At 40.3% G+C, this 18367-nt stretch overlaps 1 protein-coding gene across 1 annotated transcript; it reads left to right on the top strand.

The window, feature by feature from the left end:
* The first annotated feature begins 917 nt into the window (after window positions 1–917).
* On the top strand, window positions 918–7386 carry CCDC86 (coiled-coil domain containing 86). Its single transcript, XM_083358098.1, has 4 exons — window positions 918–1781; window positions 2509–2638; window positions 3787–3861; window positions 5731–7386. Exons 1-4 carry the CDS (start codon window positions 1549–1551, stop codon window positions 5848–5850), a joined length of 558 nt encoding a protein of 185 aa, XP_083214224.1. The 5' UTR covers window positions 918–1548; the 3' UTR covers window positions 5851–7386.
* The last annotated feature ends 10981 nt before the right edge of the window (window positions 7387–18367 follow it).

The following is an 18367-nucleotide window of genomic DNA, read 5'->3' as shown; positions in this document are numbered from 1 at the left end:
AGCTCATGGTCTGAGCCAGTCAGCTCTTGGTCATGTTTTTACTGACTGTATAGAGCTTCTCCATCTTGGCTGCAGAGCATATAGTTAACCTGATTTCTGTGTTGGCTGTCTGGTGATGTCCATGTGTAGAGCTGTCTCTTGGGTTGTTGGAAAAGAGTGTTTGCTATGACCATTGTATTTTCTTGACAAAATTCTATCAGCCTGTGCCCTGCTTCATTTTGTACTCCAAGGCCAAACTTGCCTGTTATTCTGGTTATCTTTTGGCTTCCTACTTTAGCATTCCAATCCCCCATGATGATAAGGACATCATTTTTTGGTGTTAGTTCTATAAGGTGCTGTAGGGCTTCATAGAACTGGTCAATTTCATCCTCTTCAGCACCTGTGGTTGGGGCATAGACTTGGACTACTGTGCTATTGAATGGTTTGCTTTGGATTCGAACTGAGATCATTCTGTCACTTTGGGGATTGTATCCCAGTATTGCTTTTCCTACTCTTTTATTCACTATGAAGGCTACTCCATTTCTTCTGAGGGATTCTTTCCCGCAGTAGTATACCTGATGGTCATCTGAATTAAATTCACCCATTCCTGTCCATTTTAGTTCGCTGATTCCTAAGATGTCAATGTTCAGTCTTGTCATCTCTTGTTTGGCCATGTCCATCTTGCCTTGATTCATAGATCTTACATTCCAGGTTCCTATGGAGAAAAAATCTTTACAGCATTGGACTTTCCTTTCACCACCAGACATATCCACAGCTGAGCGTCCTTTCGGCTTTGGCCCAGTCGCTTCATTCTTTCTGGCGCTACTAGTACTAGCCCTCTGCTCTTCCCCAGTAGCATATTGGACACCTTCCGACCTGAGGGGCTCATCTTCCAGTATATCTTCTTTGCCTTTTGGTACTGTCCATGGGGTTTTCATGGCAAAGATACTGGAGTGGGTTGCCATTTCCTTCTCCAGTGGATCACATTTTGTCAGAGCTCTCTACTATGACCTGTCCATCTTGGGTGGCTCTGCACGGCATAGCTCATAGCTTCATTGAATTACGCAAGCCCCTTCGCCACGACAAGGCAGTAATCCATGAAGGGGATTGAGCATATAATGGCATTTTTAATGGAGCTTCCCCAACCAAACGCTTTCCAGATGCATTGTTACTACAAAGCCCAGAATCCCCAGCCAGCACGCCTTTCTGAATTCTGGCCCTACTATTCCCAAAATACTTACAAGGCATTACATTGTGAAGACGACTGTATTGAATTTTGAACCACTCTTGCCGCGCATATGGATTCCACTAACAAGCAGCGAATACCGGAAGTTCTATACAAGAGCAATCGAAACTTACCCTCTTTTCTAGCCAAGGAAACGCTGTAGCTCACGGAACGTCCAATGAACACAGCATTCGCGAAGGACTGCCCCAAAGAACGCTACCTCGTTCGTAGATCTGCGCATCCGCCTGCGTCGCATATGGGACGTCATCCGAAAGGGCCCTACTGGAGAGCGAGCACATGTTTGCTCGCTGAGACTCTCTAGCGAAGAGATAGAAAGGAAGGAAATGGCAGCGCTTATCGCCGAGGAGCGGCTGCAGGCCGACCGACTGTCTCCAGAGGCGGAACAGGGTGAGCAACTTCAGCAGCTGGGGAACGAGGAAGGGGCTGTCGCCTTAGTGGAACCTGGATCTGGGAAGCTGCAAGTAACTGCTTTGGGTAAGAAGCGGAAGGAGGCACCACCTATCCCCAAAGGAAAGCCTAAATCTGGGCGGGTATGGAAAGACCCCGGCAAAAAGCGGTAAGAATGCGATCTTGGTCGCCAGGAGATCGGACGTAGCATCTTGGGGAGCAGTAAAAGCGGTTTCCTCAACATCGGCAACTTTAGTGGACTTCCAACTCCCAGAGTTTCCCAGCAAGGATTCTGGGAGTTGAAGTCCACACATCTTAAAGCTGCTTTGAGCTAAAGAGAAATGGGCTGCCGTTTATGTGTATTTCATACCGCTTTGTTAAACAGAAATACTGTGTATTGGTTAGTTTTCCTAGACAAGAGTTTCTTTTATGCACTTCATATCTATTTGGCGTGCACACTAAAATGTTACAAAAATAAAATAAAACGTTGATATTCATCCTCAGTTCAAACTGAGAGTACATTTAGGGTTTGTATTGAATAACCAACCTTTGGTGGCACAGCCAAATTAAAATCATAGGGTGTTTTTAATATTTTTATTTGTTATGGTAATGTTTTTGATGTGCGAAAATAAGCTTTTGTTTACTTGGAACTCCTTGCCGAGTAAGAGTATGCAGGACTTTTATCGCAGATTTGCTTCACACAATATACTAAATGTTACTAAGATTGTTTGGTTTAGTTGTAGTTTATGGCTCAGTGTATTGCACCAATCTGAGTATTAGTTATTCAGTAAGGTTTTATTAAGGCACGTTATGTCTGTCTCACAAGGTAATACCATCTAGTGCTGAAGCTAAGCTCTTATTTTTAGCTGAGGATGTAAATTTCCCCATCTCCCTAGGTTTTCCCACATGATCCAGGACAAGCCTTTACATACTTCCTGGCAACATAAAATGAAAATACGTCAGGAAAAGAAGCTAACCAAAGATTTTGCCCAGGAGTTGAAGGAACAAAAACAAAGAGAACGTGAGGTAAGTAAAACATGTTTCTCTCAAATTTCTGGAAGCAATATATCCATAATATTATTAAGTAACTATAATGTATCCCCAAGCATCTCTGCCCAGACACCATCTTCACTAATATTTTTGTCACTCTAATTTAAGTTATGGACTGAATTAGCAGGAAAGGACTAGTCCTAAGTCTATTGAACTCACACCCTCTGTTCTGACACTGTACAAGAATTGTGAACAAAATTCTTGTTATATCTAATGCATATGCCTTTGTCCTGCGGGATTGATTTGTTGTAGCTATTTTGAATTAGGCATCTACAAGTTTTGTACTTATTTCTTCTATTAAAAATTTAAAATAGGACTGCTACCCTTTTATTTAGGCATACATGCATAACTTTGATGATGCTATTATTTCATAAAGCAGAATATGAATTTGTGCATATCTTTGCTATTGAATGTTAATAGAGCTTCAATACTTATATATTAAGAAAGACTGAGTGAAAATGTAATACCAGAGCTTCATGCTTGTTTTATTTATATCATAAATAAAATCACATAATATACAACATGGCCATCCATGGGGAAAAGATGGGATAAATGACATTTGCATTAGATGTCATGGCATAATTTTTGTATTTGATGTTGTTGCTACTCAGATGCTGCTGACATGTTTCAGTCTGAAAAAACACCCCCCAATTCAGTCAATTCAAATAAAAGAATCATTAGGGCCAATTTACAAGTGCTTTATTTTTTTAAAAAAAATGGTGCTGATTTGAGCTACTTTTGTCTTACATAAATCCTACAAATGTTCTATTTGCTACAGTGAAGGTTTCACAATATAGATTCTAAAGTCACCTGTTCTGCTTAAAAGAAACCTCTGAGGACCTCATAAGTAGTAACTTTTATTCCAGCTTATCTGTCTGTAAAAGTTTGATGAGCAAGAACTTTTCAAGTAATAAGCAATTCAGTAAAACTTTCTTCTGATATTATATAACTTTGCTACTTAATATTGAGATTCATTAATAAATTCAGCTTTTGGATTCATAAAGCTGTTTGCATATGCTGTTTTTTCTATCAGTATATTCTGTATTTTCCGGAATAGTTTGGGCTTATTTTTTTTTTGGCTGGGACATATAAGATAGCATGCATGATTTTTTTCCCCCTTTCAGGAGAAAAAACAGCGAAGGAGGGATAACTTAAAAAGAAGACTAGAAAATGAGAGGAAAGCAGAGGTTGTGCAAGTGGTGAGTTTGGGATCAAGTTATTTTCATCTAGAAAGAAATCTTCCTTCCTTGGTTGAAGAAGAGTGGAGTGTATTTCATCATTAGTTAATGTTTTATTTAACTTGGCAGAAGTACATTATAATGGTTTAGGTCATCAGCAATATATAATAAGTTATGCTTCTTCGTTGCCATTAAGGAGGAGCATTTTGAGACCTGGAGGCTGAATTATTGATCCAATAACTACACAAATTTTATACCACTCTCTGTTGCCTCAAATGGGAAATGGGAACTGCGTTTATTTTTTCTTGTGGAAGGAGAGGATAGGGGCCTCAATATGAAGCGCTGGCAATCCAAAACAAGTAAAATTGTACAATAGTTGTATGTTAATAGATTTTCATAGATGTAAATAGATTTCGGGTCAATATATTGATGTGCTGCTGGTTTTTTGCAGCCATGATTGAAGGACTTTGGCTCTCTCCCTCCCAGCCTGAAGCATTAGGAAGGTGGATAGGATTCTGGAGGTTAAGTTTGTCTCCTAGGCTGAGTTTAAATGGAAAGATGACTTGCTAACTTTACATGTAAATGTGCTTGAACCAAGTTCCTACATTTTTGCCACAGAGATTCCTTTTGAGAATGAGCCAATGTGAGAGATGCATGCTAGGATTTGGACTAAGCAATGAATAGGGGAGCTTCAAAGGCATTTGATAAGATCCATTGTAGAACATCTAAGGGACGCAGTGGCTCAGTGGGTTAGGGCACTGAGCTTGTTGATCAGATGGTCGGCAGTTTGGCGGGTCGAATCCCAAGTGCTGCATAACAGAGTGAGCGCCTGTTACTCGTCCCAGCTTCTGCCCATCTAGCAGTTCAAAAGCACGTAAAAATGCAAGTAGAAAAATAGGGACCACTACGGTGGGAAGGTAACAGCGTTCTGTGCGCCTTTGGCGTCTAGTCATGCCAGCCACATGAACACGGAGACGTCCTCGGACAAGCGCTGGCTCTTCGGCTTTGAAACCGAGATGAGCACCGGCCCCTAGAGTTGGAAACGACTAGCACGCATGTGCGGGGGAACCTTTACCTTTACCTTAAAGAACATCTGCCTCTTGAATTGAATTGGTAATGAAAGTGTGTCACTGGAGTTCAGCTGACCATTTCTTTCAATTATCTGGGCTCTGATCCAAGTGTGAAAGCTAGTTCCAGAGTCCAAGCAGACAGCTATGTTTCATTGTTAATTCTTTACTAACAAGATTATTTAGATTTCTTTACTATTAGGAGATCATTACCATCAATTTAGCAACATAGCAAAAGTCAGAGGCATACAAACATGGGAAGTCATACAGCAGTACAAGTGGATCCTCATAGGCAATCTGGTACCATATTAACATGATTGTAAATCACTATTGTTTTTATTAAGGGTCTGATATATTTAAATGATTTTTCTCTGCTTTCTGCATAAAAAGTTAGAAGAAAGGGGAAAAACATGTTTTTTATTTACAGTGTCTTATAGTAGCTATTTGGGGTACGGAACGTTTCAGAAAGGAAAAATGTGGAGATGATGGGTTGGTTCCATCTACCCTTGACAAACAGATGACAGTTTGTGGATGAAGGAGCTTATTTGTGGTGATGCAGATGTGCCAATCCTACTTCTACATTTTCTTTGCCCTCCTGTTGCATGTGTAGAGTTTAATTTGTTGCCTTCCTTTGATTTAGGCACCTTTGACAAGGTTTAATATTCATTCTTTTCTATGGAAAAGCTGTGTTTTGTTCTGTTGGAGTTTTGTAAACTAGTAGTAATACTATTCTGGAAACCTCTAGCTTGGTTGATTGCTATTCAAAAAGTTTTTAAGTCCTAGGTATACATGAGATAAGACCAATATTTCTTCTTTTTTTCAGATTCGAAATCCCTTAAAACTGAAGCGTGCAAAGAAGAAACATTTGCGGCGTATTGAGAAGCGAGACACACTGGCCTTGCTGCAGAACTCTCAGGCACAACCTAAAGCAGCCAAGCAATAAGAGAGCAGAAGTCTCTTTTGTAGCACATTGAAAGACTTCTTGAAATGCACAAGTTCAGGCACAGAATCCAGCGTACAAAGAGACGTTGCTATATTGGCTTCTCTTGCAATCAGCAATAGGTCCTTCCCTGCCCTTCCTGCAAAATATGTTATTGTATCCGAATAATTTCTCTTCTCATATTTGGTATTAGAAGAACAAATGTGGGGAGAACAGCTGGGATATTTGTTTGAAAATGAGACAAAGCCCTAAAAGAGTTATTGCAAAATCTACAGATCCTGGATGATTTGTAATTTCCAGAACTTATCTTTCTTCCTTAACCATGAGAAGAAAATAATAATAAAAAAGAACTTACTTTGAGGAAAAATATATGGTCCCTCAAGTCGCTTCATGGGTTATGTTGATTGTGGAGGACTTGGTAAAATCTGGGTAGCTTGGGTTGTCTATGGGATTTAAAAAAAAAAAAACTGTCAGTGTCTCCCTGACTTTCATAATAGAATTCTGATCTTTACTAGACAAAGGACAAAACGTATATTTTAAGCATGCATTAAACAAAGGATAAGGGACGCGGTGGCTCAGTGGGTTAGGACGCTGAGCTTGTCGATCAGAAGGTCGGCAGTTTGGCGGGTCGAATCCCAAGTGCTGCATAACAGTGAGCGCCTGTTACTCGTCCCAGCTTCTGCCAACCTAGCAGTTCGAAAGCACATAAAAATGCAAGTAGAAAAATAGGGACCACTACGGTGGAAAGGTAACAGCGTTCCGTGCACCTTTGACGTCTAGTCATGCCGGCCACATGACCATGGAGACGTCCTCGGACAAGCGCTGGCTCTTCGGCTTTGAAACGGAGATGAGCACCAGCCCCTAGAGTCGGAAACAACTAGCACGCATGTGCGGGGGAACCTTTACCTTTTTAAACAAAGTATGTTAGATTTCTGTTTCTTGCTCTACACAGTATGGCAAAACAAAATGTGTTTACTCTGTGTAGAACAAGTAGTCCACAACTTAACAACCAAAATTGAGACACAAATTTCTGTTGCTAAATGAAACATTTGTTAAGTGAGTTTTGCTCCATTTTACTATCTTTCTTGCTACAGTTGTTAAGTGAATCACTACAGCTGTTTAGTAACAGTTGTTAAATGAAACTGGCTTCCCTATTGACTATGCTTGTTTACAAAAAGTAATGGCATGAACCCAGGACACTAAAGGCATGCCAGTTGCCAAGCATCCAAATTTTGATCACATGACACGGGGATGCCACAATGATTATAGGTGTGATAAATATAACTCACTTTTTTCAGTCCCATTGTAACTTTAAACAATCACTAAATTAACTGTTGTAAGTAGAAGACTACCTTTATAGAGAATGATGGATGTCACTTGTGCCAGTTTCAACGTACAACATGGCAGATTGGGGTTCTTTGGGTAAAATATAAAGGCTTTTGGCTGCATTTATATGCAAATGTTAATGTTTTCAACATTTTCTGCTCTCTGGTAGATGTAACGAAATATGAAGAATGTATACTTAATTAAGGGAAATCTTACTGATATAGAAATACATTTACAACTAAATCTTTTTATAAGGACTAGACATTTGAGTATTGTGAGAAAATGTTATCCATATCACATTCTTCATTTTTTTTATCCTGCACATCCTCGTCAGCTATTCTCCATCAAGGAAGCAGTTTTAAAGCAAAATATATATTGCATTATAACCACTGCTGTATATAAAGGTTCATAAACAGGTATGAACCTGTTTGTATTCATTTTAAAAAACAACTAATTATGGTTGCTTATTTGAATCTATGTATATTGAGGTCTTTAACATATAAATCATAATGTATAAAATGTGATGTTCCTTCTGGCTTTGCCTATGAGATATGCAGAATTTTCCCTGCAAGTTCTTAAATCAGAATGCTACAATAATTACTTTCAGGATTATTTCTTTTACAGGTGGTCCCTGACCATCCAACTATTCATTTAGTGACTGTTCAAAGTTACAACAGCAGTGGAAAAAGTGGCATATTTTTCACACGATCCATTGCAGCAGCATCTCCATAGTCATGTGATCAAAATTTAGAAACTTGGAAACTGGCATGTATTTATGACAGTTGTGCTGTCCTGGCATCATGAGATCACCTTTTGCAACCTTCTGACAAGCAAAATCAATGGGGAAGCCAGATTCACTTGACAACTGTGTTACTAACTTAACAACTGCAGTGATTCACCTTGTGGCAAGAAAAGTAAAATGAGATAAAACTCACTTAACATGCTTAACTCACTTCCATATGGTGTAGTAACAACAACTTGCACCTAAACATCGGCAAGATGAAAGAGATGGTGTTAGACTTCCAGAGAAAAAAGGAGGAACCTGCCCCACTTTACATCGGGGAGGACTGTGTGGAGAGAGTTTCCTCCTTTAAATTTCTGGGAGTCTACCTCTGTGAAGATCTGACCTGGAAAGTTAACACAACCCAGGTGGCTAAAAAGGCCCAACAGAGGCTTCACTTTCTTAGGGTCTTGCGGAAGAACAGAGTAGAACAACAGCTAATGACCCTCTTTTACCAGTCTACTATAGAGAGCGTCCTCTCGTATGGTATTGTGGTTTGGTATGATGGTCTGACAGCCGCAGACAGGAAAGTATTACAGAGGGTAGTGAGCACAGCACAAGACATTGTGGGCTGTTCCCTGACACCACTGGATGACATCGCCAGGGCTCGTTGCCTTGGAAGAGTGAGGAAGATTCTCAGGGATGACTCACACCCTGGACGGTATCTCTTTACTGTCCTACCATCCGGTAGGAGATATAGGAATATAGCCAGCCGTACCAACAGGCTGAAAAATAGCTTTTATCCGTGGGCTGTTAGGCTTTTAATCTTTCCCTGAAGATTAAAATTTACCATCTGTGCATGGGAGCAAATTTATTTGTACTTTTCAGACTTTAAAAATGAGGTCTAGAAACTTGGGGCCAATTCATACAAACTATTGGGCTCAAATGATAACTGATTTAACTTCTTCTTTTGACCTCCTATCTCAAGGTACGCCTGAGGAATTTCTTAATATGTTGTAAAAGCAAGAATTACATCCCTTTCATTAGTAAAAAGAAGTATCTGCTTCTTAAAAGTAGCTTTTCAGTTTGGCAACTTCCATGCTAAGTTTTGTTTTGTTTTTTTTTTTTTTTTTTATTGAAAAGTTTTAAAAAATACAATTTTCCTTTAAGAAACCCCCCTTCCCCCTCCCTCCTCCCCTCCCTACCTCCCCCCTATCTCCCCCCCTCTCCCTCCTCCCTCCCCTGCCTCCCCCCCTCTACTTCCCCTCCTCCCCCCCTCCCCCCCCCCCGACTTCCCAGAGCAAAATACAAGGTATATATCTAAAAAGCAATCATAAACAATCATATACTAACAATTATAAACTCTAAAATCCATCACTCTCTAGCTTATATAAAGTAAACCAATCCTTAACAATACTAAATATATATAAAAAACTAAAATAAAAGAAAACTAGCATCATTCCCATCTATGTTCTTCCACATTTCCCTATTACCTAAACATATTCTCATTTACACATCACAAACACCTATCCCTATTAACCTCTCTAGCCAAAATAGACTATAATAGATAGTTCTTACACAAATTAACCCGCATTAACCCACAAAACTTTCTTCCTCTTCCTCTGTAATAAATTGTCCATTAATTCCAAATTAAAGATTCTGTTACCATACATATCATCCCAAAACTTTTAAAAACACAACTACCACTTGTCTATAAGTATATTGTGGAAGTTCCATAGATTTCTGCTGGTCTTATTTTTTTGTCTTTTTTGAGCGTTTTAAGGCAGCACGCGTCACCCTCTGTTCTCTAATATCATCCAAAAGAGTTGCAGCTTGAACTCCTCCTGTACCCTTCTCGTCTATCAGTCCATCTTCATCCTCTTGATGTTCTCCTTCTCCAGATCCCTCTGCAGCTTCCAGAAGTGTTGATGGGGTTACATTTAAAACATTGTTGTAAAAGTCATGCGCTTGCTTCACATTACCCAAACAGTACCTTTTGCCATCATACATGAAGCTCAGCCCAGCTGGGATCTCCCATCTGAACCTTATATCCCTTTGCTTGAGCTCTTGCACAAGAAAAATAAAATCCTTCCTTCTCTTTAAAATCTTTGGAGGAATTTCTTTTAGAACCAAAACTTCTTGACCAGCAATCACAACTTTGGTATCATAGGCAGCTTGTATAACTTCATCTCTAACTTCCCTTTTTACAAAATAAACCACCACATCTCTAGGCAACTTTCTCTGTTTAGCAATCCACGAATTCACACGAAACACTTTGTCCATACCTTGTTTTATTTCAGATGCTGGATGATTCAATACCCCCTCAAAAGCCTCAGAAACCAGCTGCTTTAAATCTTCCTTAATATTCTCTTTTAGGCCTCTAATTCTCACAGCAAACTGCATCTGGTAAAATTGGGCCAGACTCTGTTCACTATCCATTTTGTCTTTTAAATCTTCAATTTCCAAAACTTTTGCTTCTAATATAGCATTCTTTTGAGTCAAGTCTTGCACTTGGTCATCCAGCACCTCCACACATTTAGCAACTTTATGCACTGAGGACAAAATGTCTGCCTTCATCTCTCTAAGTTTCTGTTCCATCCTTTCTTCCATTCTCTGCTCCAATTTCTCCAATTTCTCCTCCATCTGTGCAAATTTAGCACCCATTGACTCCAGAATTAACTGGGTATGTCTTTCAAGATCCTTCGAAGTCAATACATCAGGAGAATGCAACGCCTGCAGTAATGATTGTTGTTGCACCGGAGAATTTCCAGCACTCCGAAAAGTTCTAGGGGGAGGTTTAGCCGCCATCTTTTACTTACAATTGTGACGCACTTTCACTTTAAGTTTTAAGCAAAGTCCATCAAGCTTGAGAGTAAAATAAAATAATCTTCTTCATCTCTTCATCTTTCCCTCTTGTACTGCTCTGCCTGCTCTTTTCCTTTCATAGTCTCTCCTTCAAGCAGGGATGGTCGCAGACGCCTGGCTCTGCTCCATGAAGTCCGGAGCAGAGACGCTAGCCAGCTGGGAGCAGCCCAGGCTACGGGGGAGTTCAATCCTTCAGCCGCCCAAGCTCCAAGCTCAGGCGGCCCCGGAGAACTCAACCCCCACCTGGGGGCTCACCCCCTCCTCTTCTCCCGAGGAGGGGGCTTCAAATTCGCCCGAACAGCTGATCGGCGCTGTTTCGGGCGAAAAATCACACAGCTGAGCTGCGGGCAGCCCGGGAAGGCTGTCTCCGGCGCCACGGAGCCACCGGAAGCCCTAAGTTTTGTTTTGTTAGAGGATAACCACGGGTGCAGCTAATTACCCATTTTTCTTTATTAAATGAAAGGAGTTTCTCGGGCAGGTGGATTTCATACCAATAAGTCACCCAACTGGCTTTCATGTCTAAGGCAGGTCTAAAACAAACAGTCTCCTAGGCCAACGCCTTCACCACTACGCCAAATTGGCTCTTGCACAATAATTATGGTATAGTTCAACATTTTTTTTCTTGTATTAAAAGGTTGTAATGGTATGTGGGAATGACCTTGAGAGAGGAGGAGAAGAAATGCTGCCAAGAGCTGTTTCGGATAAAAGCTGCTTAACAGTCAGAGAAAGAAGCTCAGGAGGAACCCACCCTAAATTGATCAGGCTGTTAAAAAAAAGCCAGTAGGAGATTTGTACTTTTAGAATTGCAAGATTCTGTTCATATAGCCTTACAATAAAGTATAAGTACTTTGTTTGCTCATGTTTCCTATCTGGTTTACCCAGGAGGACTGACTGACTGACCTTGCGAGTGCCTCATTTAGTGACTGTCACAGTTAAGATGGCAATGTTTATTACCCTCACATGTTTGAAAAGCAAAGGAAAGCTGAAAGAACATCATCAGCACAGTCACTGTTTCTCTTAATGACCAAGTTGCCAGTTCCAATTGTGTAGTCCTAAGCATATCAAAACTATCATAATAATTTCATAGTAATTTCACATGCTTTTATTTTATTTTTTATTTTTATTGAAAAGTTTTAAAGTACAGTTTTCCTTTAAAAATCCCCCCTTCCCCCAGCCTCCTCCCCCCCTACCTCCCCCCCTCCCCCTCTCCCTCCCCCCCTACCTCCCCCCCTCCCCCCCCCCGACTTCCCAGAGCTAAATACAAGGTATATATATATAAAAAAGCAATCATAAACAACCATATACTAACAACTATAAATTCTAAAATCTATCACTCTCTAGCTTATATAGGATAAAACAAACCTTAGCAATATAAAATATATATAAAAAACTAAAATAGAAAAAGAAGAAAGAAAAAAAAACGAAAGAAGACTTATTCAAATGCTACATAAAACTTCTTATCCCTATACTTGTTCTAGATAAACTCAATCCATTTTCTCCATTCCATAATATAGCGTTCTTAGGAATAATCTTTCAAATAAGCCGAAATCTAAAATCCATCACTCTCTAGCTTATATAAAATAAACCAATCCTTAATAATATTAAATATGTATAGAAAACTAAGATAAAAGAAAACTAGTGTCATTCATGTTAATTTCAAAAAAAATCTCGTTTACACACCACGAACACCTATCCCTATTATCCTAATCAATCTCTAACCAAAATAGTCTATAATAGATAATTCTTACACAAATTAACCCACATTAGCCCATAAAACTTTCTTCCATTTCCTCTGTAATAAATTTAGTCCATTAGTTCCACTGCTTGACTGTAAGTACATTGTGAAAGTTCCATAGATTTCTGCTTCCTCTCTTCCATTCTCTCCTCCAATTTCTGCAGTTTCTCCTCTATCTGTAAAAATTTAACACCCATTGATTCCAAAATTAACTGAGTATGTTTTTCAAGATCCTTCAAAGTCAATACATCAGAAGAATGCAGCGCCTGCAATAATGAATGTTGTTGCACCGGAGAATTTCCAGCACTCCGAAAAGTTCTAGGAGGAGGTTTAGCCGCCATCTTTTACTTACAGTTGTGACGCACTTTCACTTTAAGTTTAGAAAAAGTCCATCAAGCTTGAGAGTAAAATAAAATAATCCTCTTCATCTTTCCCTCTTGTACCGCTCTGCCTGCTCTTTTCCTTTCATAGTCCTTCCTTCAGGCAGGGATGGTCGCAGACGCCTGGCTCTGCTCCATAAAATCCGGAGCAGAGACGCTGGCCAGCTGGGAGCAGCCCAGGCTACGGGGGAGTTCAATCCTTCAGCCGCCCAAGCTCAAAGCTCAGGCGGCCCCGGAGAACTCGACCCCTACCTGGGGGCTCACCCCCTCCTCTTCTCCCGAGGAGGGGGCTTCAAATTCGCCCGAACAGCTGATCGGCGCTGTTTCGGGCGAAAATCACTCAGCTGAGCCGCGGGCAGCCCGAGAAGGCTGTCTCCGACGCCGCGGAGCCACCGGAAGTCCCACATGCTTTTATTTTTAAGGTGTAGTCCAGAGAGTAGCTTAAAGAGCTATCGCAGGTAGACCTCAACTTACAATCTTTCATTTAATAAACATTCAAAGTTACAGTGATGCTGAAAAAAGTGACCTATGACCAGTTTTCACACTTATGACCAGATTGTCACAGCATCTTCATGGACAAGTTATGTAAATTCAGGTGCTTGTCAACTAACATGTATTTACAACGATTGCAGTGGCCCGGATGATCACCATTTGTGACTTTTCTAAATCAGGGCTTTTCAACCAGTGGTACGCGTACTGCTGGTGGTACATTGGCACATGGCAGATGGTATGCCTATGACGGATTTAAAAGCACTGTAAAAAAAAGTGTAAAAGCAGATGAGGTGAAATGGCAGCAGCATTGCACAGGCTTATGGGAAAGTCAGCTGGAACTGTGCAAGATGTTGCCTGGGTCCTGCTGAGAGCCCAGGATTGGTGTGCAGAGCTCCAGCAGATTGGCAGCGGCCTTGGGGGTGGCAGGCAGCCTCATGCAGTCTTCAAGCAGAGATTCAGCTAGAGCTGTGCGAGGCACTGCCTGCCTGGGTCCTGCACAGAGCCCAGGATCAGTGCACGCAACTCCAGCTGATTGGGGGTGGCAGGCAGCCTCACGCAGTCTTCAAGCAGAAATTCAGCTGGAGCTGCGTGTGGCGTTGCTTGGGTCCTGCTGAGGGGGAGAGAAGAGAGGATATAAAAGCAGGGGGAGTGAGATTTGTTAAATAAGTTTTGCCCCATTTTATGACTTCTTGCCACAGTTGTTAAGTGAATCACTGCAGTTGTTAAATTAGTAATATGGGTTGTAAGTGAATCTGGTTTCCCCAATGACTTTGCTTGTCAGAAGGTTGCAAAAGGGGACCACATGACCCTGGTACACTGCAACCATCATAAATACGAATCTGTTGCTAAGCATCCGAATGTAAATCACTTGACCATGAGGATTCTGCAACGGTCATAAGTGTGAAAAATGGTCATAAGTCACTTTTTTCAGTGCTGTTGTAACTTTGAACAGTCACTAAGCGAACTGTTGTAAGTCAAGGACTACCTGTACTTTTTTCTGGGTCATCAAGTTTTTGACACCTTGCTAGGCGACCGGTGGTACTCAAATATTAGGTAAAGGTTCCCCCGCACATGCGTGCTAGTCGTTTCCAACTCTAGGGGCCGGTGCTCATCTCCGTTTGAAACTGAAATATTGCCATATTCTAAAAGTGGTACTATCGGTGAAAGGGTTGAAAAGCCCTGATCTAGAATGTCTACAGACACAGTTTCTTATGTCCCAGTTTGCTTTCTCATAAATATGATGACCTAGGAAAACAGCTGTAAAAAAGTGGGGATCTAGGAGTAGCTAAGTTCAAATGGTACCTTTAAGAAGGAAAGGCCATTGTCCCCACAGTCATACTTTGTTTTACAGTGGGTAAATTAGATATAGTTTATCTCTTTCAGTTAATGATTACCACTAGGTGCTTTTGGTAACCCAATATAAACAGGCCATGTTAATCAGTTGTAGGAACATTCTCGGATTTTAATTTATAAAGTGGCATTTAGAAGAGCTTGGATCCCAAGCAAAAAGCAGAAATAGCAAGCAGAGAAACGTGAGAATTGTAGGAAAGCACTGGAGAAAAGTGAGTTTGGGGTTCTTTGTCAAAACATGCCTATTTGGGGAACCGCTTTTTTCATGGGAAGAGCTTTTGTGCTGCAGATTGAGTGATTGATCTAATGTACGGTACAGCCAGTAGCTAGTCCACTGAAAAGATCATACGGTAGTATCTCAGGGTGCTCATGTTTCAGAGTGAAAGAAACATTCAGTAATTTGAGTGGGAGGACAGCTGTTAATGTATCTCAATCTCATTGGGGAGGCTTCATCACTTAATTAAACAGACAAGATACTTCATTGCTCCATTTTATTTACTTGGTATTGTTTTGCAATCTGTTGTAGGTGAAGTATTCATTGCAAACAGAATGGCAGCATTCAAAAATTTGAAGTGTTTAGGAAAGATGCTTCTTCTTTTCTTCCCCTCTCCTCTCCCCACACCTTCTGAGAGGAAAGCAGCTCTCAAGCTAAAAAAAATGTAATTAAAATCAGCAATAAACTCCAATAGAAGGAGTTAATGTTGTACAAGCCATTCAGTATCTTGCTCTGGGGGGTATTGTTCAGAAAGGTGTGCTTAGCCTTGATTTTAAAGATCAAGGGAAATTGGTCATTTGAGGCCATGGAAATTGAGGGATGAGGCCTATGGAGATGCAATAATAGCAGGGTTAAGGATCTTGGAGAACGATCATGTCTGAGAATGAGATGATTACCTCAAAAGGCAAGAACAGAACGTGATAGTAGTCAAAGGGCCATAAAGGAAGCTATTGGGACAAGAATGCTTTGTTCAGCAGTAATGCCATAAATAATCTTTACTGCATGAAATGCGTGGGAGGGAATCTGCTGAGAAAAATGCATAGCAGAGATACAGGACTCCTCATTTACCGTATATTCCAGTTATTTCCATACCTTTCAATATTAAAAATGGACCTCCACGCACCTTTCTGGATTTTAGAAAACATGAAGCTGTGGGGTGCATCCCAATCTTCCTTTCCTCATCAGGATGAGTTTAAAAATGATCAAATGTCACAAATATTACCAAAATGGGAATAGATTCTCAGTTTTACAACATTAAAGGGATGGATTTAAGCTTTTCCAGGTATGACCTGCAATTTTTTATTACAAATGATTTTTTGGGAAGCTAAATTTTTCTGGGGAGAACTGATAATCCAGAACCCATTTATCCTCCTGTTAAACTGCTTGTCTATGGCTCTAAACTTCAAATGAAGCAGAAAGAAATGATATGGAAGCAAGCATAAAAGCAAAATAGGCTGAAATAGATTGGTGTTCTGGAATACAGTGAAAATAAATGGGAACAAAATTGAACTTCATTTATCACCTCACTCTTTAAAATGTTGGAAACAAAGGAATTGTATCCCACAGTCACTTAAGCTCACCTAATATTAGTACTAAAAGAACTAGAATTTCGATAGGAATACCATTATCTCAGCCAACTCATGAAATATTGCCAACCTGGGGGGAAAAAACCTGAAGTAGGTCTTAAGATAGAAATTATCCAATTATCCCTAACTCTATTCCAAGTAAAATTTTGTTTAGAAAACTACACAAAATGCCAACTTCCTAATCAACCAAACTAACCAAAATTACCAGTTACAGAAAAGTAGACGGGACAGATCCTGTTAGATTGAAATTTGCTTCTCACTCAGGATCAAAGCAAAATGATGATTTCATAATTGCCCAAACTCAAGAGTCATTAGGAGCAGAGTACTTGAAGCAATATGGTCCAAAACATTCTGGAACAACATGTCCTGTCTATGCATCATAAGCAAACTATCATATATCAGAAAAACAAAACATGTTATCTTGAATATCTAGCATAGATAACAAAACAAAACCATAGATAACAAAAACAAAAATGTTCCCTTGAACATTATGGGTGAAAGTACAAGAAGATCACTTATTCTTAGGGCTTTTTTGTCATAGAATGCACCAGAACAGAGTTCCGGCACATTTTTTCAACAGATTTTCCAGAGTTGCGTTGTTTTCCTATTGTTTCCCTTCCTATCCTTGTTTGTTTTTGAAAATGCCCTGCTGGCAATATGGTGTGAGTGGGGTCCCCTCTGGCATTGTCTGCCTCCTCTAGGAGGAGCCATGAGGTGCCGGAGCACCACAGCCAGAGCTTGGCTTGATTGCCTGGGTCAGACCCAGTGGTGGGATTCGGCTGGTTCGTACCACTTCGGCAGAACCGGTAGCTAATTTTTGTTGCCCTGGCCAAGAATGGACTTCCGGAAGCGGCATCCACACAGAGAACTGGTTGTTCACATATTTGAATACCACTGGTCAGACTTGTGGTGAGGAAGCCGATGGTGGCGGTGGGGGATAAATAAACATGGAGGGCATCTTTCACGAGGGGGGAAGTGAGCCTTTTGCCTTCCCTTACAGAAGGTGGGGTGTGAGGTTAAAAAGAGGCGAAGCAAGAGGAAAGAAAGGCGGCTGGCGTGGAAGCTTGCCCAACAGTGAAACTTTGCTGTTTCAGTTCCTTGGGGAGTTCAAAGACTGGGATGTCTACGAAAATCTCTTTTTAGTCTTTTATACTTTCTATTCAAACTGCAGAGGGGAAGAATAAGAATAAAGCCAATGACTTGTGATTTGGAGGTATTATTATTATTAATAATACATATTAATTATGTATTGGTCAGATGTAAAGGTAGACCTATGGTATGAGGTTTAATCAGATCTCTTTATTAAATTGGGTTTAACTTAAAGGTAAATTAAAAGTAATCTGTTCACTGACAAAGTTTCAACTTTAATTTGTTTCAGGTCAATATCCATATTAAACTCCAAATATAAATTTTTCCACCTTGCTTGACAACTTCTTAAAAAGAATTCATTCTTTTACAAGCAACCAAATTTTGTTTTATTGGGCCAATTTCATTCCACATAGAAAGCTGACATTTCCACTCATTAAACTAAATGGCTATGCCAGTGGTAATTAATAAAATGCCTTCTTGTAATTTAAAGCCACAGAGTGCATGGTAACATTAATAGTATTAACTTACCTTAGACAAAATCCTAGTCTTTTAGATTCTATTTGGCTAGATCAGACATGTCAAACTCGCGACGTCACGTGTCATCACACAACGTATCAGGACTGTATTGCCATTGCCGGCAATGGGGTGAGTGCAGCTTCTGCGTGACGTGTCCGGCCCGCAGGCCGGCAGTTTGAGACTTTTGTGTTAGATGGATCATTTTTAGAGAGTACAGATTTTTATTGAAAATATAGTTTCCTGGTGGAAGCTTGATTCTTTTGGCATTAAAGCCCTCAGATGCACTATGTGTCTGGTGAGATTCATTAGTCTGGCTGGGTAGGAGATAATATTGTGGTCTGAAACTGGAACTGAAATTTGCACTCTTTTGAAGTCTCTACTTTCTTGGTGCATGTAACTGGAGAGTTTTATCTGTTTTACAGAAAGTGTTTTAAGCAATTCTGCCTTGTTTTGGGTACAGTATAT

This window comes from Vipera ursinii (assembly GCF_947247035.1).
Source record: "Vipera ursinii genome assembly, chromosome: 1".
Classification (NCBI taxonomy): domain Eukaryota; kingdom Metazoa; phylum Chordata; class Lepidosauria; order Squamata; family Viperidae; genus Vipera; species Vipera ursinii.
This window is presented reverse-complemented; position numbering and strand designations above follow the sequence as displayed.

Coding starts and splice junctions, on each gene's coding strand:
- CCDC86 (XM_083358098.1), top strand. CDS start 1,549: ATGGCAGCGCTTATCGCCGAGGAGCGGCTGCAGGCCGACCGACTGTCT. Junction 1,782..2,508: donor AAAGACCCCGGCAAAAAGCG/GTAAGAATGCGA, acceptor CCATCTCCCTAG/GTTTTCCCACATGATCCAGG. Junction 2,639..3,786: donor AAAAACAAAGAGAACGTGAG/GTAAGTAAAACA, acceptor TCCCCCTTTCAG/GAGAAAAAACAGCGAAGGAG.